The sequence below is a fragment of the Melanaphis sacchari genome, unplaced genomic scaffold (assembly GCF_002803265.2).
Source record: "Melanaphis sacchari strain LSU unplaced genomic scaffold, SCAv2.0 Contig29_pilon_pilon, whole genome shotgun sequence".
NCBI classification, from domain to species: Eukaryota; Metazoa; Arthropoda; class Insecta; order Hemiptera; family Aphididae; genus Melanaphis; species Melanaphis sacchari.
In genome coordinates this window covers 25,532-50,109 of record NW_020271172.1, presented here as the reverse complement: position 1 = coordinate 50,109, position 24,578 = coordinate 25,532, and the positions used below count along the sequence as shown (strand labels likewise).

Sequence of the window (24,578 nt, the reverse complement as noted above, 5' to 3'; positions counted from 1 at the left end):
CGATTCGAATGTTGTCAAATGAACTCGGTATTAATGAAGAAACCATTCGTCGCCAGATGTTACACGACAATTTTTCAATGCACAAGCTCTGTGCAAAATTTGTTCCTCCACCGTGACAATGTGCTTGCTTACATATCACTAAAATTTCAACAGTGTTTGACCATGACCAGTAGGAATATTACAACGTCTCCCCTCCCTTTGTACAGGCCTGATTTGGTTCCACTCATCACTGCACTTCTGGCTATTTCCAAAGTTGAAGAACCAATAAAAGGACATAGCTATAAGAATTTGGAGGGCATTCAACGTACTGTAACGTAAAGTATGAAATTCACTCAATCTTATTTGATTACTATAGGTACAATACTACAATAAACAACAATACACTTGGCAGTTGATTGATATAACGTATATTTTTCGCACATACACGTAGAAGTTACAGGTAAACATTTATGTATAATATAAATCTACTAACTAATTTATGGATACAATTGATTACGAGCCCTATAATACGCGTTATAGATACAAAACAATAAAACATTATAATATAAAAATACAACAGTGTGAAAAAAATATATGCTGTTATAATAATAATAATAATGTACAGTATGAGGTGTGCAACAACAAATGTTGACGATATACATCGTGTAGGTAGTCGATAAAATATGTTTACAACTACGTTTATAATTTAATATTTTATACTACAACATTTAAGTACATTTACCTTTAAAGTTAATATTGTTATATGTCATTAGTAGTGCACGGTGTAACGTCACATGGCAATAGTAATACATATAATATACTACCCCGTATACTACACGCTATACACCTAATACTACGTTTTTCTCGTTTAATTTTGATTATCGTTAAAAATAATATAAAATACATAAATAAAAATTATTTACAACAATATATAGCCCCGTTTACACTTATATACAGCATGTAATTAGAATATAAACTACGTTTAAGTCTATTCGATACATTTTCCTTATAATATAAATACATCGGACACGTTTTGGGAGGACGTACGCAAAAAAAAAAGTTTCGGGGAGTGTTTATGAAAATCAGTCGATAATCTCGTTTAAGTGTTTTTGTTTTTCTCAAATTGTTTTAAATCTTATTTTTGTCTTGCTTTAGCCGATTTTTCAAAAAAAAAAAAAAAAAACCAAATATTTCGGGGGAGGTGTTTGAACGCTCAAACACCCCTCGTGTGCGTATACGTCCCTGGTGCCGGGAGAATGTTGTACGCGCGTCTGTGCAGTGGTTCTAAACGACAGAGTAATGTAATGTAATGCGATGAGCTGCGGAGTCGACGATAATAATCGATTACCGCGCGAGCGGAAGTCGCGTGAATGCCGATGGCCATCATCGCAGATCGATGTCGCGTAATTTTTGAACGAGTTGTCATCGTCACAGCGATACCGACCGTTCCGGCTGCTGACAGTCACCGCGCAGCATCAAATGCGTACATTACGTACGGCGGCCATTCGACTCGCGCGAACGGACGACGTCGTGGTATCGATGTCGTTTCACGGCGACATGCGGCGACGACGACGTCCAATAACGACGACGTCGTCGTCGCGCCGACCGAGAGACGACGACTCGCCGATACACACGCACCGACGACTGCCGCACAACGTCGCCGCGGGCGGCATCACTGATTGTTGCCGGCGCCATCCGCCCGGCCGGTCGCGTTCGGTTTTGCGGGCGACGCGGGCGACGACGCGGACGCGGCCTCGTCCAGCGGGTCCAAGTCCAGTCCGTCGTCGTCGTTGTTCTGCAGGTCGGCCGCTGCGTCTCGGGATCCTCTGTTGGCCGTCGGCCGACGCGTCGACGAACTTCCGCCGCCGCCGCCGCCGCCGCTGCTGCTGCCGCTCGAATTGCTGATGGCCGAGACGCCGGCCGCTTTGCGCCAAAAGGCCGCCTTGATGGCGTCCACGAGTCGGGCCAGTCTGCCGGCCGCGTTCTGTGTGACCAAAAAAACGAGAATAATTTAATGGCGGTAAACAAAACGGTACGCCGCGACGATTGGGGCTGGGATTACGATGCAAAGGCGTCTTTTTTCCGGCGTTTTCAAACACGTTGGTTTGGGCTATGCCGATAGTTTTGAAATAATTTTTTTTGCATAATTTTTTTTGACGATTTTAACGCGTTTTCCTAGTTTTTATAGAGCATTCTTCACGATTTGTCCGTAAAATGAACGAAAATTGTTTCGGTTAACGAGAGACTTTCGGGTAATCGTCGATAACAATTTTTTTTTTCAAATTATTATTTTAGAACGAATGATTAAGAAAACAGAAGTACAACAGAACTAAACAATACTATAAGAGCTATAATAAATATAATTTAAATGCATTTTTATAGTGCATTTTTTGAGATTTTGTAGAGTATTAAAATCCCAGCCCCAATAATAATATATGTGAAATACAACACTACGTATAATATGAACTGTAAAAACAACGACTCTTAGACTTTTGAAGAACGCGGACCCCCTTAACCGATTATTTTTCGAATACATTTTTATTTTTTATAAAACGTTCGTTAGGTTAGGTGAAGAAAAATAATATACAGGAACAACACAATCAATGTAGTTATACAAATATTGCGCTATTTCTCTTAGTCCTAAGACAACACTTTTTAATTGAACGTTCACGTATCTTTTATAGTACCCATCTAAATATATTATCATCAGTCTAAATTGCTCACTTTATCATTACAAACGAAATATTATTTTTATACGCATATAAACCATACCTAATAAAAAATAGTTAGGCACTTATAATTAATAAACCTAAATTTCATTACATGTAATAGCTTCTCGAGTACAACCATACGTTAAACCCTATGTATGCAGCAATGCGTCTAGTAGAGACTGGTATATATAGGTTAATATACACATAAATACAAGCAATTATAATATTATCTGTGGTTTTCCTAAACTTAACGTTGTTTAAAATGTAATAAGCCTTCGAATGAAACTAAGAGTTTGTTTCAAAACACATATTTTATTGTTTACCAAAAATAATATCTTTTATTAAAAATATACGTTTCTAATAATTATTGGCAATGTGTGTATGAATATCAAATAAAATAGAGCCATTATAATTCAAAATTTGGCACTTCTCTTTTCACAAAAATCATTGATTTACCTATAATACCTATTTTAAATTAGATATTTAAAATTTATTTTATCAAACTTACAATTAATCAGTGTTAAATGTAAAGAGGATGTGATCTTGTGCCAAGGATATGAAATTATATATTAGTATAATATATTTTTATCTAATATCTGTCAACAATTATAAGATTTTTAAAATATATTTTAAGCCTTGTAATATTACATATGTTTGATCTATCGCCAAGTTATTATAAATTTTTATCGAATTTGGCTAAAATTCAAATGTTTAATGAACCTTATTCAAAACTTTAAAAAATATAGGTACCTACATGTTAAATTCAAAATATGTAAACGCCTAACTATAACTGAAAACTAGTATATTAAAATCTCTGCATAGTAAATGTACATAATGATTAATAACCTGTATGACGTTTCCGATTGTCTGTGATATGCCGTTGACGGCTGTGAAACTGGGACCGAACAGCCTGTCTGGGATCTGAAGAGTGACTTTGTTGGCATCAAATGTCACCTCGCTATCGTCTTCCAGTGGTGCAACCGCTGGTGCTATGGCTGAAGATTTTATCTGCTCTTGGGCCAACACTTGTTGATCGCTGGTGCCTGGTGCCGATGCCAGAAAGTCGTCGTCTTCCTGCAATGTAATGTCCCACAATGTTACAAAAAATATAAATATGATTTTCATGATATGATATTAATAATTAAATCATACTTTAATGTTAATATAATTTGATCGGTTAGGTTAGGTTTGTCAATAAAATAATAATAAAATCACGTTTTGATAGCAATATAAAAAAATTCAACTAGATACGAAAAAATTAAAATATTTATGACTTGACAACCAATATCATTCGTTTATATTTTAATTAATTTGTTCAATATTAATGTAATTTTTTTTATGAAATTTGAAATATAAATTATAAAAGCAATTTTAACAGCATTTTGTTATAGACGTTATTTAAGTGCTGTAACAAAGATATTTAAGTTTCAATAATACTATACACTCCTATTTTTCTATTTACCGTATCATGTTGAATTTTTTTAACAAAACTGTGTCACCTACCTATACCTACCGAACTCCTTAGAATTTGTCATAAGCGCTTAAACTCAACAATAAAGTGTTTTAAGTGTTACTGAACGCTATTATAAACAATCACTATTGTGAACTAAGCTGAAGATTAATATCATATTTTACGATATCTGCAATTTGACTTGTGTATAAATATTATTTTTGTCTATGATTTACATAAAAAATAAAGGACAGTGAATGATGGCAGATAATGAAATTAACTAGGACACCGCGTGGGTATTAAAAAAATTAGTAAGTATACGTTAGTAGCATCATGCTAATGATAATAATAATAAAAATTTTATAATTTTTAAATGGCCGTATATTTATTTATATTTACTAAAATACATTAACGAATATTACAATAATAATATATGAATATCACCACAAATACAATAATATAAGTATACACACAAAATATTGTATAATAATGTAATTTTGAATAATCGACTATTATATTGTATCACTTAAATATTACAATGGAGTAACCTTTACGCACATTATATAGTATATACAGACAGATTAAACAAGAGCACAAGGGTGAATTGTATAAGTATTAAGTAGTGATAGATTTAAAAAGTAATATATATATTAAGTCTTCATTCTAACATATCTAAATATTAAATAAACCTAATTGGAGAATTGGTGATCAAAATGTATTATATGAAGTATACCGAATAAATTTTAATAATTAATTTAGAACGTACATATTCCCAGTTTGAAATTGTTATACATGATAGTACTGTGTATAAAGATATCCTGTTTAATATATTTCTATAGACTATAGTGTAGTTAATGTTAAAATAACCTCTAAAATTATACACGTCTATTACAATATAGACGTATTGATATTGCAATAGGGTAGTATGTCTAGTTAATATTTATTAATGACTATAAAATAGTAAGGATTATGTTTTTTTTCTATTTTTATTAGCTATTAGTAATTATAACTTTAACACCCACGACCCACCCTGTATGACTTTTAAGTTTACAACTATATACCTATTATAAATACTTACAAAAGCTATAATAATGACAACAATTTTAACGTCATTGATATAAATATTAATGGCATAGATTTAGAAAAAAAGGGTCTACATTAATTAGCTTACATTTTTCAATAAATTATTGGTAATTTTTATAACAAACAGAAAAATTACTTTAATTACGAGTTTAACGTATCATTCTAATAGATTAATCATACTTATTAACAATTTAAATTCAAATAATACTGATTTTTTTATTTTATTGTAAGATTCTAGAAAACTTGTTGATTTTTTTTAAGCTACAGACAAAACAAATCTTATAATGATATTTAATGCTTTGTGTATAATATTGAAAAAAATAAATGGGACTGAATCTTTAAATTAGTTATTATATTGATTTTAGAAACTTCATTAGACCCTTATAAATACTTACATTCCAAGCCACACTTAAAATATCAATGACAAATGACTAATAAATATTAACACCAAGAATAATAATAATATACTAATTTTGTAATTGTATTAAAAATATAACATGGCATACAGTGCGATAAGACTTGTTCGCAGGCAATACAATACATTTCATTGTTTTTAACAATAATGTATTATTGTCTAATAATCAGCAACAAGCTTATTTATTTTATTATTCTATAATATTATATAAATATTTTGATCGAATTAAATAGTAGGTACTAACATTTGAGAAATTCATCACACTACGACTACAGTAATAAATAATATACCAACAATTTATCTACTTAACATACTAAGATTTACTAAAACCTATATAGATGACACTAACTTACTTAAGTAAGATTACCGAATATTATGTAATATAATATATATTATTTTTATGTAACACTCATTTATATTGATGATACTACTTATAATATAGCGATAAATGGCTGGTGAAATGGTCATTGACTAATGATAACGATGTAAGATGACGGAAGAAAATTGCAAATAGTGCTAATGATAATGTGGTTTAATAATAATTAATGATAATGGTTATTGATGTGATGAAAAGACTGTTAAAAATTTTTGTAGTCGACATGCTCGGTTAAAATTATGAAAATTATGAAAATGACGTGATTGAGAAGAGACGAATGATTGTACATTACATTGTTGAATGTCGCAACAAAAATAATTACAACGTATTAATTATTAACGTAGATATGTGAAAGTGAAGTGTGATAATTGCAGATCCTTCAGTGGTGCATATTTTAATATAAAATATATAAAAACATTAATATTAATGGATGCTCACATAGTTTCATATATAGGTATACTCAAATTATTATTTATTAAGTGTATACTGCAGCATACTTTTGTATTTATAATTTATAAAAGGTTTGATTATGTTAAAAATTAAATTTACTACCACGCATTATGGAATCGTGTTAATATAATAATATATATGTACGTTTATAAATATTACATAATGTTATATAAAACGAAATTTTGATTATCGGTTACACTCGAGCTAACGAATTTATGGCTTTATTATCAAATAATTTATTTATAATATAACTATAAAAAATATGTTAATTATAATTTAATTTAAAACGGTTATACAATATCACACACGAGTATACTCATTTTAATATCATTTTATTACACATTTAACCATATAATGAACACGATATTCACAATTCAATCCGTACTTTTTCTTAAATGTTATATAACCGTTCAGAACTGCAAAAATAAAAATCTTCTTTTACCTTTTTAATCAGATGAATCATCGTATACGTATAAGTGATTACGCGAGCTAAAAAATGTAGCCTATGTCTGAAATTTTGTTTTGTATGTACCTACAGTCTAATGATACCGTGATGAGTTTGATCCAACAGGTTAGTTGATCAAATATTCACGACTCAATCGATATGTACTATCTGTACTTTTAAACAACTACTATTACTATGTATTGTGATTTATGACTATACTTAGATATATGATTATGACAATGTAATGTTGAATAATATTTATAAATGACGATTGTGGAATATACTATGGCGGTGTGGCTGGCAAGTGTCGATGCGATTGAGGAGATGACGATACGACGACGACGAGAGGATGCATATTTTTAGAATGAAGTCTCCGACGACGGTGATCCATCATCGTTTGTCGCAGCAAAACTCGGGTGGAATGCACGAAAACCGGGAGGAGCGCCGGCAAAGCTCGACGAAGTGTCCTCAAAGTTTGCCGGGATACCGGCTAAGTTTAACGGTGCTCCCGCAAATTCCTGCTGTGGTGGTGGTGGCGAAGCAATCAAGTTCGATCCGGGGACGAAGGCTGACGATGGCGCATTTGTTGCGAATTTCGGTGTATCAGCGGCGGCCACAAAGTCTGGCGTAGCGATGGAAGCGTCGACGGCAGCTGCGACGGCAACATCGTTGAATGTGGCGTCCTAAATACACACACACACACACACACACACACATACACACACACACACACACATACACACACACACACATTCGTTGTTCGATGTTATTCATAGTATACAATAATATTTTATTATATAATAATATATTATTAATATGAATTCAGTGCTCAAATTCGATTGTATACGGTTACAGTACCTACCATATACTCGTATGACACAATTTCTAGTCTTTTCGCAGACACTATGGGTAATATTGTTTCATTTGTCTGTGTGCGCCTTATCGGTTTTTATTCTATTCAAATGTTTTGTATTGAAAACATGACGTTTAGTCGTACATAATAATATAATAGCAGAAGTCACGGATTAATTTTAATTACTGTCGATATCAATTATTCCGTAAGAGTATAAAGGAAAATAATGAAGAATTTTTCGGCTAAATTGTACATATTAATATATTACAATAGATAGGACTGTAATAGCGTAATTAATATGATATTGCGTTTATTGATCTATAGACTATAGTGTGTACGTGAATAGCTACCCACAGTCTAAATACTGATATTATTGGTTACGATTAAAAGGTGAATGTGATGTTATATAATGTATGGTAACTATTGTCTCTTTCGGAAATACGATATTATAATGAAATATTCATTATTATTCATAATCATAACGTTTTGCTATCATATGAGAATAGATATAAAATTATAAACCATCAATGTCTACCACGTGGATCAGTCGCTATTCTGGAGCACTGAATTTATTATAATATTAATATTATTACAACTATCGTATACAAAACTATATTATATTGTACGCCTTTTACAACACATACACACACACACACACACATACTGTAAAATGTCTATACATGCGCGTGATCACACACAAAATAGACATACACAGCACACGCACACCGTTGCTCCCGGACGTGCATTTAAAAAGAAGTCGTCGTCATGATTGTCATTTTATGTCGTATTTCAGTAATCAGGAAATAAATAAAGTAGATTCTCGATAGATATATAACAATTTAACGTTTAGTTAAGTTGTTTCTAAATGAATGCCCTACTAAAATTCAAAAATGTATTTATTGTTGGTATAGTAGAATGTATTACAGAATCAACGAAGAAAAACTGAAATCTTTAAAACGTCTTTTATACTTACATATCTTACACTTATGTATATGTAGGTACTCAAGTATTTGCAATACTTTATTTAGAATGCATTGGCCAATTTATTAAAACATGTTATTTCTCTATCGAGAATAAATATTACTTATATATGATCCGATTACGCATAACTCGTAATTTTATAACGTCAATGTATGTATTATTTTATGTGTTTATATAATAATCTTCGTCATAACCGTTCGTCCAAATGTATTTTGTGTTATAGTATAATTATATGGAAAAAAATTGTAACTGTCACCGACGTTTGTTTTTGTTGTTATTGTCGGTTTCCGTAGAAGTTTTTTTAGTTGTACAATTTCCTTCTCGTCATCATCTTGCAGGTATAATCGTTTATACATACGTACGTGTGAATTATACAATTCACATTATCAATTAAAAACAAATTTCGTCATCGTCGTCATCATCACTTACCGTCGTCGTCACCGTCATCGTAAGTAATAACATAAATATGATTATGATAATATTATATATATTAGTATTTCAGTATTTGTATCGCTATCATTGTCACAAACCCATCATACGATCAAGTTTCTTAATATTTTTAAATTTAATCGTCATTGCATAATATGATGTACAATTTATAGCTACGTATTACATTATAGCCAGTACATTTTTATAGTGGTAAAATGCGTATTTAACGTTTTTAACACATTAATCATAGGTACTAAATTCATAATATAGGTAATACACATAAGTATTATATAATATTGTAATATCACCTGTAAATTATTTTCTCTAAATTAAATGTTTAAATGAAGAAAGCGAGGATGGGTATGATTGTGGGTGGGTTATTTAGTGTAGTTGGTGTTGGTGCGAGTGATGATTGTTAAAATATTGTGTATAAGTATAAAATGTTAGCGTAATTGTACTAGTGCGCATGGTTGTACGTTTTTTTATATACAGTGGATTACTGATAATTAGGCTCATATGTATAACATCGTAACACACTTAATTTAATTAACTAAAATTCGATTAGAAACTCAAACGATTGACTTATTACGTGTATGAAATTATATACAATATATGACAAAACAGATTTAATTTAGTATGATTTTGTTTTTCATTTGTCTACGAGTTTAAAAACAGCTGACTTACATTTTTTAATTTATATAATATTATTTATACGTTTACGTTTTATTATTTAATAGGTTCAAATCATATTTCTATTGTAAGAATTAATGATAATCTAAAATTATTAATAATCCACTGTATACGTATATACATATATACTATATATATTATATGTGAGTATAAAATATTATGAAATGCGTGCCATAAGTAGATAAAATAGTGTAAATCTTTAGACTATAGATGTATGTATATTGTATATAGTAATTTATAGATTATAAATCATGTATGTATATGAGTGGTAGCAACATTCCTCTTTTTGTACATTATGTATATATCGGACGAAAACTCATCGTTTCAACTCCAACCACCACGATTTCACATATCTCACGTTTTGTTATATAACATCATTCACCACAACTGGGTTTCAAACGTTATATAGAATAATCAATCATTATACACAACTGATAATTTATAATTTATATTTTAATTTAACCCTTCACTAATGTGTTGTGACACATTAATTGCTTCTTCGTCCTTTACTTTCTCTACCATTGTATATTATACAAATGGTGTAAACTTTGATAGTTTATATACTCTATATATTAATTCAATACCATAATATCACTCCATATATCCACTCTCTTGCTTTCTGCTCAATATGTACAATGTGCATTATAATACTATACATTTGCATAATATTGCAGCTTTGCCTCTTATAAACTCATAAATATTAAATACAATTTAGATCGTGAATCACTGAAAGCTTACCTTGTTTCCGATCGATCCCGATTTTGCTGACGAAGAGGATTGGGTCAACACTGGTGACAGAAATTGTGCATTCTGCTGCCGGTTGCGCTGGTCAAGGTTACTTAGTAAACGGGTCTTAAAATCGATCACCTGATTGATTTTCTGCAAACGTGTAACAAACAAATAAAACGATGCAATCAGTTTCATTACAATAATAGCGAAGAATATTCTAATAATATTGTGTGGATCGGAACTGTGCATGCTGCAAAAACAGCGTAGCTAGAAAATGTTTCCAAGATAGGCGGGAAAAATATAACGCGATTTTACACGGCTACCTACGTTCTATATCTGATCGTTTTATGCAGAACATTGAAATACTAAATCATTTTTTTTTTTACTATGAAATTTATAGATATGGTTAATGTTGCAGTGTACTTTGGTGATTTCAGTTTTAATCGTGCACTAGCTACGCCGCTGAATTGACGCATACCTATGGATATAGTCATAAATATACCTGAAACAAGAAGTTGAGCAGAACCGCCTTGACTCCCAACGCTGTGGCTGCCTTTACTGTCACTTTTGCCACTTTATGAGCGGCTTTCAATCCAACGAGACTGACACCCAGTGCCTTCGAACCTACTCCAACAGCCTTGGCTCCAAGCTTAGCTCCTGCTACCAACTTGGCGCCAGTGCCCAGCGCGACCTTGACCGGCAACACGATGAGCGGCTTAAGTTTGAGCAACGTCCTTTTTTCTCTAACAACAGTCCTTCCGGCGTCCGACGCTGGCACGTCAGCGGGAACGTTCGGAGTCCCGTGCCAATTGCTCGGAACTAACGGGGAAGAACCAGCTGCGACGTCGGTGGACACAGCAGATGACGCAGGACGTATGGCAGACGATAGGGCGCCGGATGGAAAATTGGCGGCTACCGCTAACAACAGCAGTAAAGTGGTGGTCAGGACGGAACACCGTCGGACCGATGTCGTCGAGGTCAGTGGTGATGTCATTTTGATTTGCCTTAGATATTTGGGCAATACGATAATATAAGCTGCTGTATTATCGATGCAGCAACTGTTGACGATGATTGACCACAAGTCTGCAACACAAATAAAACCAACGTGTATAAAAAAATACATTCGATAATATTATGACGGTTGTCCCCACTTGGACGATTTCTGTTACGTCAAGTGTTATAAATCCTTATCAAAAAAATATTCAATGTTAGGTTTTTTTTCTTAAATAGCCGACAGCGAAGGATCTATGTTAACAATATTACTCTTCCGCTGTCGTCGTGTATTGTAATATACAATTTAATACATAATACACAAAAAATAGCACATAATAACCTTATCTATTATAAAATTAGGTATTTAAAAAGAATTTGAATGAAAAAATAATTTTACATCGATCTACAGAGTTTTTACAGAGTTTTTTGTTGTTACGATTTTTCATTAATATTATTTACTAGTAAAGTTTTACTCAACAACGTATAATTATAAATTAAATATTAATACTATGTTAACATTTGTTCAGATTCTGCAACTTTGCAGATTGATAAGAAATAATAACAGGTATGAAAAATACACTAAATCATTTATATGCACTTTTCAACTATATTAAATAAAGTTTAACTCATTAACAATGAAATCGTTTGCCCGTAAGCCTACTGAAATCTGTTAGTTAAAGTCGGTGTAAAATTATCCCACACCGGAATAGTGGACTATATAAAATATGTACACTTTTTTTCACACCGGTTAAGGCGAACGAATTTCTTTTAAGTGTAAAATGTAATATACGACGTGAAACAAATTGGTAAAGATTAGATGTATTTTACATGTCATGTTTATAATGGAATAACCGAAATAGTATCGCGAACATAAAAGAGTATTATACATCATGATTCATATGGGTGATGTAATGTGTACCTATATACCTACTTAATTTTTCGATGTTACATTATTACGTAAAAAATAATAAACAAGTATGCTCTCCAACTACATCGTTTAATTTAAGATTTAACACAGATGTAGACATAGATGCAGTCTTATTCTATTCATAGAAGTCAGTCCTTCTAATTGAATAGGTACACTTAATACATAATTGTCCTGTTAAAGCCAGGAGATTGTAGATGCGTGTTTACATATCCGCGTAGTAAAGTGTCGCGGTGCAATGAAGATATAGTTTGTCTACTACAAAATTATAGTGCACATAACTTCCACCTGTGGGTATAAGGCATTAAACCAAACAAGAGTCAACACTAATGGTACACTTTCCTCGTTAGTAATGCAAATCGATCGTTTATTCGTATCCTACGTAATATACGTGCACACGTCATCGACCCGACCGCGATTTCAATCAAACGATTCGAATGGTTTACCAGGAGATTGCACGCATTACTATGAGGAATGATAACGTGTTATAATGCATTATTGTTATGATAAAATCAACGGGTTACATTAAAAAATATATCGTAAAATTATTGTTATCTGCTCGTTAGCCCGAATCGTCGAGGTGTGTTGGCATCCACCGCCGCAATACGCGTTAATCGTTGTATAATAATAAAAAATACAATAAAAAAAAGTTTTAACACACAAACGTTGTATTGCCGTAACGTGTGCCTGTAAACCGGTGACCCAATTTATGGATAACTCGATATAACTAAACAAACGCCTACGTATCCGCTTACCTATACGTACTGACATCGTGCCTGACGAAGTGTTATTCCTATTATAACCGCATGGTGCTTCGTAGAAAATTAATTAACGTGTTTTTCGCGTGCAATAATCATAAAATATTAAATTGATACTACGGTGTTTGTTCATCGATGACTACAGACTAGTGACGACCGTGCAATTCCCCACGTCCTGTTTTAACACCACCTCATCGCGGCTTCTAACTCCGGGTCGAGCACGCAATTCGTGGTAACTCTCAGGTAGGTACTTATATCTGTCCGCAGAGGTTAAACGGATAATAATAACGAAAAGCCGTTATTGGTTTTAATAACCATATTATTACATTGGAAAGCACGACGACGTTGCGGTCTTGCGGTCTGTAAAGCAGCGAACGGGCGTGGTCGTTACCCGACGACGACTAATACACCAACAACTGCTCGTGTGTATGCGGTATTGATAAAACAAATATAAATGCATTGGTTGAATGAATTTTTTTTCACGAGATTTTTACGAGGGCGAAACAAAACGAAAAATTTCGTAACGCGTTAGATTTTTTCGCAAACTGCCGCGGAAACGCCCGCATTAACGCCCCCGAGGGTGAAGTGTGCGCGCACTTTCACTCTCGACAAACATATACACCTGCAGCTGTATATATTAATAGTATGCACATCTAGTGCGTGTTAGCCAAGGCGGTCCACTATATTGTATGTTTTACACAATCGTTGGCACCGTATTAATATTTAATAATTATTCGTAATTAAATTTGAAAAATATCATTCATTTTTAGTTAAAAGTTCACTGTTCCGAGTTATTGCGCAAAAAATCTCGATCGCATTAAAAAAAAAATTTCAGTGTGACGAAACAAAAAAATAAAAAAAATACAGGTAGTTTATATCCGCTAAACAGGTTTTTTTAAACTAAATGCTCGTGCATTTCACTATTAATTTATATATATAATTTTTCAAACTACATTTATGTTAGCGGTGATATTATATATCATATTTTAATTACCAATTAATAACTAGGTATAATAGTTTTAGTATTATATATATATATATATATATATATATAATTGAAATAAGTAGTTGATCGTAAAAATGAATCTACCTTCTTAGGTCACTAATTATATACAATTAATGATTATTAATTGGTTATGTACACAACTCAATAAATTATTTTTCCTGTTATAATTACAGGTCTACATAGATATACTTATACATATATTTATAAAAATATTATTTTACTATGAAGATGATGTGTTAAACCAAAATAATTTTTCATGAATAATTTTTTTTCAAAGTTAAATAAAACATAGTTTTTAAAAATGTTAAATATAATATCATAATTTATCGTGCATCGTTATATTGTATAAGAATTGCAAGAAATTATTTTGAGATTACTTAAAAAAGTAAAAGTTCAGTTTACTCTTCTTAGCATAACACTGAAATATTTATCTACGGTTAATAGTACATAATATGTATACCTATTGTACATTACCATTATAATACATTATTTTATTCGGTAATAAGACCGTCGCACAGGTATATTATGATTATAATAGAAATAACCTACCTACAATTTATTATAATTATTACTGTTATGCGTTATTTACGGCTTGTGCACATCAAATAAATATTTGAAACACAGAATTATGCATAATTATATTACATTCTTAAAACGAGGCTTACCACCGCAACCACTACTTTTTTTTTACTATATTATCCATATCTGGGACAGTTATTCAACTGCTATTGCGGATGCTGTGTGTATTTGTGACCACACACGAATATCCACGAAGACATTCGACGTTTGAACGGCCGTTTATATTCTTAAATACTTAATAAGACTTGAGTTTTAAAAAAACTTGTCGAGTGTTAGAGTAATATTGTAAGAGTAGATCTCTTTGACATTTATAAGGGGTTTAATATAGGCAATTTAAAAGACATTCTAAGATAAAATATGTTAACTAAAAAAAATTTATCTATTATTTAAATACCAATTCGAAGTAACTCGCAGGTTATTTATTGCTCATTATCATTAGTAGAGTAATGAAAAAATTATTAAAAAATAAAATATATAACCTGATAATTTTAGGTTGGCTATTCAATTGTTTTTAGTGCTACTCTAAAATCTCTAAAGATAAAGCCACAAATTAAATGTCTAATAAAATATTAATAAAAATTGTAATCTATTAAATATTTAATCTGTGTGATAAAACTAAATACGCTACTTACAATTAATACATGTATTTAAGATACTCAAATCAGAATCTAGTATGAGAAGAAATCACAACACTTATGAAAGCATCTCGTATCAGTTTTTGCGACGTAATGTTTATTTCTGAAAACTAAATTTTTTAAATATTTAGGTATATTTTATGCACGTGTATATTAAGATGGTTGTCTAAAAAAATAATTTTCTACAAAAGCCTAAAATGAAATACATTTCGAAATTTTTTTTTTTTTTAATATTCATAAGAGGTGTTCTACTTCTATAATAGACAATAGTTCTAAAATAAAATTACTCAATTCTAGGTTATATCTAATCTGTGTCGATATGACGTGTTTGGGGTTTATAGACCAACAAAATAGTCGGTAAGACAAGGTCCCGATGAGAACATCTGATGATGATGATGATGATGATGATGATTCTATCCGATGAAATAAACAGTTGAGAAATTTACAGAATTCAAGAACGATAATGATTGTTTTTCGTTGCACATTAAATGACGTAATGCATTTTTCCAGAACAGCACCTGTACCGAATTATTACCTTGCGTCAGGTACAAACGGGTAGGTCTACAAAACCGCAGTGTATTTTATGACGGCGGTGCTTGAAAAACCGGCGATACAGTTGTGTTTAATAGTAATCATTGATTACTGATCAATAATGAACGTACGTTTTGCAAAAAACGAATAAAACACGAATAATATATTTGGAAAGTCCGCGATCCGTCTGCACCGAGGGACACTCGGACGAGAGAAAAAATCGTAACGATCAACACGGGCCGTGTCGTAACGTATTTTAAAATCCGTTCGCGGCGCTAATCGGCACGCGAATGAATACGTCGTGTACGTACGGCGACGGTTTAGGAGCTGGCTACGCCCGGGGCCGGTAAAAGCCGGCATTTCCCGCTCGCTAATTGCCGTACGCATTATGTCGTAGGTATTGATATGATTATGATATATACACTTTACGATATACATTTGTTACATACGTATTTATTATTTATTTTTTTTTTAATTCATATCAATATAATATCGTTACGTGTATGTATTTGTGCGGTGTAGTGTGTGCGTTAGGAGTAGGTGGCACTTGGATAATATGATCCGCAGATCTAGATCGTCGGCCAAGGTACTCTACAATCACCGTGGTTTTTTTTTCTCTCGCGCTCGTTATGCTTTTAATACACTATATTATTATATTAAAATAAATATAATATAACGGCGTACACACTACATACGTGGTCGTGGCAGTGGCCGGGTCGTTGCACCGCTTACTATTATTACGAGTATACTTTATTATTATCGTGTTGCAATTGTAGCATTTATTTGTATATACTCCATTTAGATAACTACGTGGCCATTAACGCTTTCTATCGAGTTTAGTATATTACACAGAATACAAGGTACCGATTGCCTATTGTAATTTATCATAACTATGTAACAACTTTTGGTATAGACAATATTTAAAAAATAATAATATTAATAACGGCGCTAAAAAAATACATTTAAAATCGATTAAAACAAGTTGACTTGTTAGTTTTTTCTGATATAATCTGTACAGACACTAGTCAGAATCAATAGAGGTAACCACGACAGAAAGAACAACGGTTTAAAAGGTTTAGTCTCGTTGACAACCTAAAATTATATCGAATCGAATGGTCTAAGTATAAAACATAAAAATCGTCAATACTTTTCATAATGATATAATGTTCTCAAACAGTATCATTTGAATATTTAACAATGATAGTCAAATTGTTTACATATTAAATTCATTGAAACTGAAAATACCTTACATGTTTTTATTTTGGATAATAATTATTATAATATTTCAATTGTTGAATATCATTTTAATACTAGTTTCTGTTAACGGTGAAAAATATGTAGGTACCACGAATGTCTACAGATGCAAAATATAAGCCTAGACTTATAGATTGTGTTATTTTCAACCCATTATAGTTAATTCAGAATCTTTTCATTAGTTCGACTCTAATAAATACAATACAATTTTAGATTGGTACCAATGCAAACGAGAGTAGCGATGGTTTCAATGACAGATTACCGCCTTTAAGCAAATAGTGATCAAAAATTAAAAATCAGCTCGAAAAACTAAAAAGGAATAATCTTTAAGTGCACAAAAATATGCTTTGCTACGAATACCCGTAGAACAGTTTTACATTAATATATTATGCTACAAATGAAGTAAGCATAAAATATCAGAGTTTTATTACTAGCGTGATTTCAAAATTCGAAGAGAACAATCTTTTCGAAATAATTCTGTAACAGGTTTGTCAATAATATTATTGTCAAGCGAATAAGTGACTACAGCATAGGCTACGAGTAATAAATTATAATAATGTAGTAGAGTAGACGCGTAAGAAGACACTATAGAGACGTCGAAACTCTTCGTTCAGTTTTACATAAATACTATGTACCTAATATTGTCTGAACGACAATCTCAACCCAGACAACACACACAAAGAGTTCGATTCTGCCACACGATATACGTAATCGACAAACGAATACAGCGTACAGGTATACATGGTTATAACATCGTCCGACTACATCACACATCCTCTTGGTGTGTGTGATGTTCGCAAACGGACGGCTAGCCGTCGGGTCGGTCAAGGACGAGCAACACCGGGCGCCATCGTCGCGCCGGCCGCCGTTATCCTGCCGCAAAAAAAGTTACGTAAAGCCTGGTTCGCGCACTACGCCGTGTCTCGGCGTCGAATTTCGTACGACGTCCGTCGTCTAATGCGTACAGATAAACCGACACACCATGTCGACAATCAAATTTGAACAATTATTGGCAATTCGCACGGCGCGCACGATTCGAATAAAAAACCGTACCACCACGGTGCAACGATGGAACGCGCGACCGCGACCACGGTAACGCGACACACGACTCGATTACACGGTCGCGACCGGCGGCGCGTTTACTGTTCACATTTCGCCGGTGGAGATGCGCATGTTGTTCGGCGACGACGATCGCCGGCACATCCGTTCTAGAACGGGCAGTGGGTTAACCACCGTCGCGTTTTATTCGTCTTTCGACGCCACGGTCGCTTACGCGTGAAATTACGTAAGTCAAACACGAAACGACGACACGCGTGGCAATGATAATGTCATAAGTTCATAACAATATAATAGTCTCGTCGACGGTGCCCGGCGGCGGCAAAACGAATCCACCGCGGTTGTCCGGTTTTCACTCTCGTCGTCGTCGTCGTCGTCTACTCCTTCGTACTCGCTCGACGTCATTACCGCAACGTAATTTCGTTTACATATACATAATATTATATATGTGTTTATTATTATACAAGACACGCGTTTTACGACGCATCCTTCCGTCTCTCCGGGTCCCCCCTTCTCCCTCTTCGTACTCTTACGGCGCTTGTATCCGATCGTCGAAGTGTTTTTGACACGCGGAAATCATTATCGTCGACTTGCAGCGACGGTATACGATGTACAATATATACAACCAGTACCGCGTTATATAGTACCCACTATAATTACGCACATCGGACGATTATCCTAGTCGATATCGTTATTTGGACTTCCGAACGAGATTTTTAAATGTTTTGAAAACATTTTTATTACCTACTATTATTACTAAGAATAATAATATACAAACTTTCGGTTGTAATAATTATGTATACATGACGTATAAGAGTAGAAAGTAGAAAATATACGAAAATAAATGTAATTAAATTTTTTTTTGTCCGTACAACGGGTTGTAAGGTTAAATTTAAGTTGCTGTTGTTTAACATTAAATCGGTTGTATAATTATTTTCGTCCAACGCGCAGACGATTCAGTCGCACATTGTTTAAATTTGATGAGAACACAATTCTTAATATCATACATCTCTTTAAGGAATCGATTATATATCTACTGTTCGGTGGTATAGGATTTTGTCGTATTCATTTTTAACAATTTTAATTCATCTTATAAAAGCATAAAAGCGTTTGCATTTGCAGTAAATATCGTAAAAAACAGCCATAACATCCTACTGTAGAATAGTGAAAAAACACTAACACGGTGTATTCACGATTATCGTCGAACCGCGCGACGTCGCAATAACGACGGGGCATGTAGTTAAGTTCTCCGCGGGACACGGTATTTAGTGGCCAATCATTGGAGGTATAGAGTAGGTACCATATTATGAACGCGAGTGAATTTTTTTTCTTGAAATCTTGTGTACATATTTTTGATGAAATAACGTCAGTATTATACATGTACGGTGAACGAAAACAAATAATTCTATACATATACCACGTAGACATGCGGTGTCAGTGTGCACGTCCCCGTACATCCCTTTTTACCACCCACTACAGCCAGGTAATAATAACAAATATAAATATGTAATATGTGTTATAATAACGTCTGTTTAAAATAAAAGAGTGAAACGTCGCGGGCCGTGGCCGTCGGACCGGTGAAAGTCAGCACTATAATAACGTATAGGTAGTCTATACCTACGTATAGTCGTCGTCATCATTTTGTTGTTGTTCCAACAACGGCGGCAACCTACACCGAGAGTGAGCGTACTCGGCGAATGGTACTAGTCCCGTGGTCCGGTTATTAAATAACGATAATAAGTGTACGATAATATTACGATTACTGCACACGTTATGTGTACTTTTTTGCCGAAGAGAAATTATGCAACCAGTCGACAGCGACGAGCTATGGAACGGCGAAATGACTAATAAAAAAAATGATAAAACCATAAATACACAAAATAACTGAATACGAACTCGTCATGATTTCAACGCGATTGGCACCAGAAAAACGACGATGACGGTTATAAAAAATATAATAAAAGTGAAAGATGAAAAATCAAAAATTCAACAAAAAAAAAAAAAAACCAGACACCCGATGCTGTGTTAGCTGAGCACCGTTGTCTCTGTGCATAATTATAGTATAATAATGCACAGACATAAAAAAAACTGCCTGGATCTCGGCTACAAGTTTTCGTTCTGTTTTTTTTTTTACATATTTACATAATAACATTTCCGTTACGTCATATTACGTATTTGTCGTATGACATTTTATTTAGCTAAATTCAAGTCGACACACAAATACATGTTTTTGATTTTCGAAGCGGCCATCGGCTTACTCAAAAATGATCATGACCAGGCATCTGATCGCGTCTATAATTTTTAACAATCTTTTATTACAATAAAATTTAATTTGAAAATATTACCCGATTCCTTTCACTCAAATGTAGTTATTGTACGCATTGCATGTATGTTTTTTACAGATTATAAACATTCGTATATTAAATAATAATAATAATAAAAAAAAAATGTATATACTCGTTTATTACCTAAATCGTGTCCGATGTGTTATACAGGCGGGATGGACTGATGTCGCGAGATTTTTTTTGAGATTTTTAGTAAATGTCACCGAAAGCCATTTGTTACAAACGTATACACAGATACATCTCGTTCGTATTCTTAATAAGAATCACGTAACGCCAAATAATAATAATAATAATAATAATAAAAACAGTTTCGCGCCACGACGTGTTTATTATGCGTGTGGTCGTCTTATACGCGCGTGCACCCGTATAGTGTTTTTATTACGTAGATACTCTGTCTCGTTCGACGAGTTGTTATATTATTCGCGCGCCCGCAGTTACACACGATAGTATTTATTGCTAGGACTTTTACTTGCATTAAACGGGTTTTACAGCTGTATCTATACATTTTAATAAAACGTATAATATTATGTATTGATATTATCGTAAAACTTAAAAAAATTTACCGACGGGCGAACAGGAAGTACGGTCCGGAAATAAATCACGCGCGTTGCGCGACCGATTATTATCTCGGATTATAAGATTCGAAATCTTATAAGCATGTAAGCACGTTTAATTCATTAATGCATCTATTCGACTATGCACGTAACGAAAAATGCAATCAAAAAATGCATTGTATACGTTCGATGATATCAGAATAATAATATATAGGCGCAGTGCACGTTACTTGACTATTTTGTCCACCTATATTGACACGTATAGAAATCAAAATAAGTTTCATACACATTTGTGTGCGTTTCCACGGCGATCTTTGATCGTACAGGTTTAAGTGTACATCAACCGAGAAACACGGTGAATTCCGTACTCGCTGCAATCGGTCAATGCGTCGAAACGTCATAAATAGTCGACTCGAGACGGTAAATTATTTATACAATATGATAATATTATAATTACAATAATAATAATAGTAATAGTAATGTCGATGTAGTATACCTTTTGTCAGCCGATCGTTTGTGTTTTCCGGCGTGACTCTGCCACTTGCACTTGGCAGTCGCGTTGACCGCGTCTTGGCCCGGTCTCCCTCGTACCGTATACGGGTCGCGCCGAACCCTGTTACAGACGATGACTGCGCAGTTGCACCGCTTTACTAGCAGCGCCGCAGCCGTATATCACAGTACGGCTTTGAAATATAAACAGAGTTTTTACTCTGTTGATTACTTTGTTTATTTTCGCGAAAACACACACACATGCACACGTATACCTGTCGTATACGTGTAAAGTGCACACAAACACTCACACAAACGCACACACGCGACAGATATTATACGACGTCCCAACAGCAGCAGCAGTGCCGGCGCTTATTATATACGCGTATTTCGTACTTATATTTTGTACATAAGCATGCGAGAACGACGTGTGTGCGGGAGTGCGAGCGAGCGCGTTTTGGAAAAAAAAATTTGTCTGACTGATCTGCCGGACGCGGGCGAGCAACTGTAGCGGACGGTCGATGGGTTGGCCGCGTGTGATGTACACTACGGTGAATGTGCGGGCAGCAAAGCGAGTGCGCGCGAGAGGTTCGGCGGCGACCGGTGAGAGAAGAAAAAAAAATGAAAGTAATATAATATTGTTATTTAGTTTGTAACTAGCTAGTATATATATATATTTTATAATATTATATACGTGCAGTCGTATATAGTAATAATTCATAGGTTAGGTTTGTAGTCAACACTTGTATTTTATAATACTTGTAATATTTATTGAGTTGCGCGCACGCGTTTGTGTAGCGTTTAACAGTTTGTCAAGTATATTTGCACGTACTCGCTGCAGTGCAATCGGCGCATAATCTGTTAAAGTGCAAAGATACTGCAGTGCAGTTAAAGTAGGTATCTACGCAATTTGGCGTGTATGTACGCATGTACACATCATACTGCGATGTCCTACGAAACAAGAGAATCCGCCAATTAATTATTACTACACGTATATTATAAATTATTTAAAAAAATGGCACGGACTCGGGAATTGTTGGGTTCAGAGTGCACTGGTGATGGGGGAGGGGGAGGCATCAATCATCAAGTAATCGCAACAGGTTAATTCTATGGGTGAATTTGCTAGGAATTTATTACAGTTGGAGAGTCACGCAAAATAAAAAAAAAATATAGTAGTATACTATCGACAACTCATTAAATTCAGTATTTGAAATGTCGTATAATAAATACTTATAATAAATTATTTACTCGTTTTTCTACGAAATAACGTATATCAATGCATCTTATACCATATTGTTATAGATAGTTGTATTAGAAAAGAATAACCAATGGCAAACATAAAAATATCCTTGCAAGGATGATATGTTTAAAAATAACATCGTTATCAAGCTCCACTGCCGTCATATAACTTTTGGCATGTAACCAATTTCTAACTTAACCTGGTTCAAAAGAAATATGTATAGGTACGTTGATTTTAACGGTTTTCAATAATATTGAAATAATTTAATTTTTTTTTTTTTTTTCAGTGAAATGAACTGATTAAAACTTTTTCCTTTCCACATTGGGCACGCCTTTAATTTACGGTTTAATAAAAAATAATAATAAATAATAACAGTATTTACCTGTAAAACCTGTTAATGTATATGTCGTAGGCTATATTATGGAAAATTAGTTATCTTACGAAAAGACTATGCTTTTTGCAATGGGGTAGCCCGTTTACGAACTACTTATTATTTTTTGAAACAGTCTGCTGTTTTTTAAGCTCATTGCATACAGACTAACATCAGTTAGGTCTTTAAAGAACTACAATCATTTTATGGTAATAATTCATTTAACGAAAAAAATGTGTACAATGAAAACTTTTAATCTAATCTACTGATTAGTCATAATCTCGTAGATTCTATCAAATATTAGGTAACGTCGTCAATCCATATCTCAACTTTATAATATATTAATGTAGTTAAATACCAAAAATTTGAAATGTATACAATTAATATGATTTTATAAATACACCATTGATACAGTTTATTAGTTGGAAGTTATGTTTCAGTCAATATTCCAAAAGTATATCATGGACCATTAGACACTCAAAATACTCAAAATATAATATTAGCCATGTTGTAGACAAAAAGAAAATAATGTACCTATAATACTGTAATATAATAGTTCAGCTTACATATGGTTAGTAATATAAAATAAAACTAATTATACAATAGTCAAATGGTTATTACCATACAATGATTGTAGTTCTTAAAAGGCCTAACTGATGTTAGTCTATATATAATAAAAAACAACAGGTTGTTTGGAAAAATAATAAGTAATTCTCAAACGGGCTACCCTATTGCAAAAAGCCTAGTCTTTTCGTAAAAAGCTGATTTTCCGTATGGCTTACGGAATATACAACCGTTACAGGGTTTTCTTTGTTTAATCCATTGGTTACACATTATACCATTATCAACCATTACCAGAAATGTGTATACGTATTATAGTATACTACAAATCAAAATAAATCAATAATCAATAATAAACACTAAATATTATGTTTAGGGCTTGTTTTTTATTCGAAAAACACCGAAATACATGCAAACACGTAGTATATAAATATATAATCGGTAAAGTGTTCCTGATACTATTTTATTCTAAATTAAAAAAGATAAAAAAATAAAAATTATGAATGATGCAGTTTTAATGACCAAGCGTATTTATTTCATGACTTTCGTCTTCTCACCAAAATAATTTTTGGGTATTGTTTATTAAGCATATAAAACTTTTAGAGCCTTCCTATTAAAAAACAAGAAATAGAGTAAAAAAATAAAATCAATTTCTGCTCGTTAAAAAATGTAAAAAGACGATTTATTTAAC

The 24,578-nt window shown here is 33.1% G+C and overlaps 1 protein-coding gene across 2 annotated transcripts; it reads right to left on the bottom strand.

Annotated features, from left to right (window-relative positions):
* Window positions 1–384: 384 nt before the first annotated feature.
* On the bottom strand, window positions 385–22,280 carry LOC112595764. 2 transcript variants are annotated; one of them, XM_025341071.1, is made up of 5 exons: window positions 21,724–22,280; window positions 11,094–11,674; window positions 10,601–10,741; window positions 3,537–3,764; window positions 385–1,963 (listed from the first exon to the last, which is right to left on the bottom strand). In XM_025341071.1, the coding sequence occupies exons 2-5, from the start codon at window positions 11,583–11,585 to the stop codon at window positions 1,652–1,654; spliced, it is 1,173 nt and encodes a 390-aa protein (XP_025196856.1). In that variant the 5' UTR covers window positions 11,586–11,674; window positions 21,724–22,280; the 3' UTR covers window positions 385–1,651. The 2 variants fall into 2 exon arrangements, with proteins under 2 accessions (XP_025196856.1, XP_025196857.1); XM_025341072.1 differs by lacking the exons at window positions 385–1,963; window positions 3,537–3,764 and adding an exon at window positions 6,597–7,592 and having other exon boundaries at window positions 21,724–22,278.
* Window positions 22,281–24,578: the final 2,298 nt, after the last annotated feature.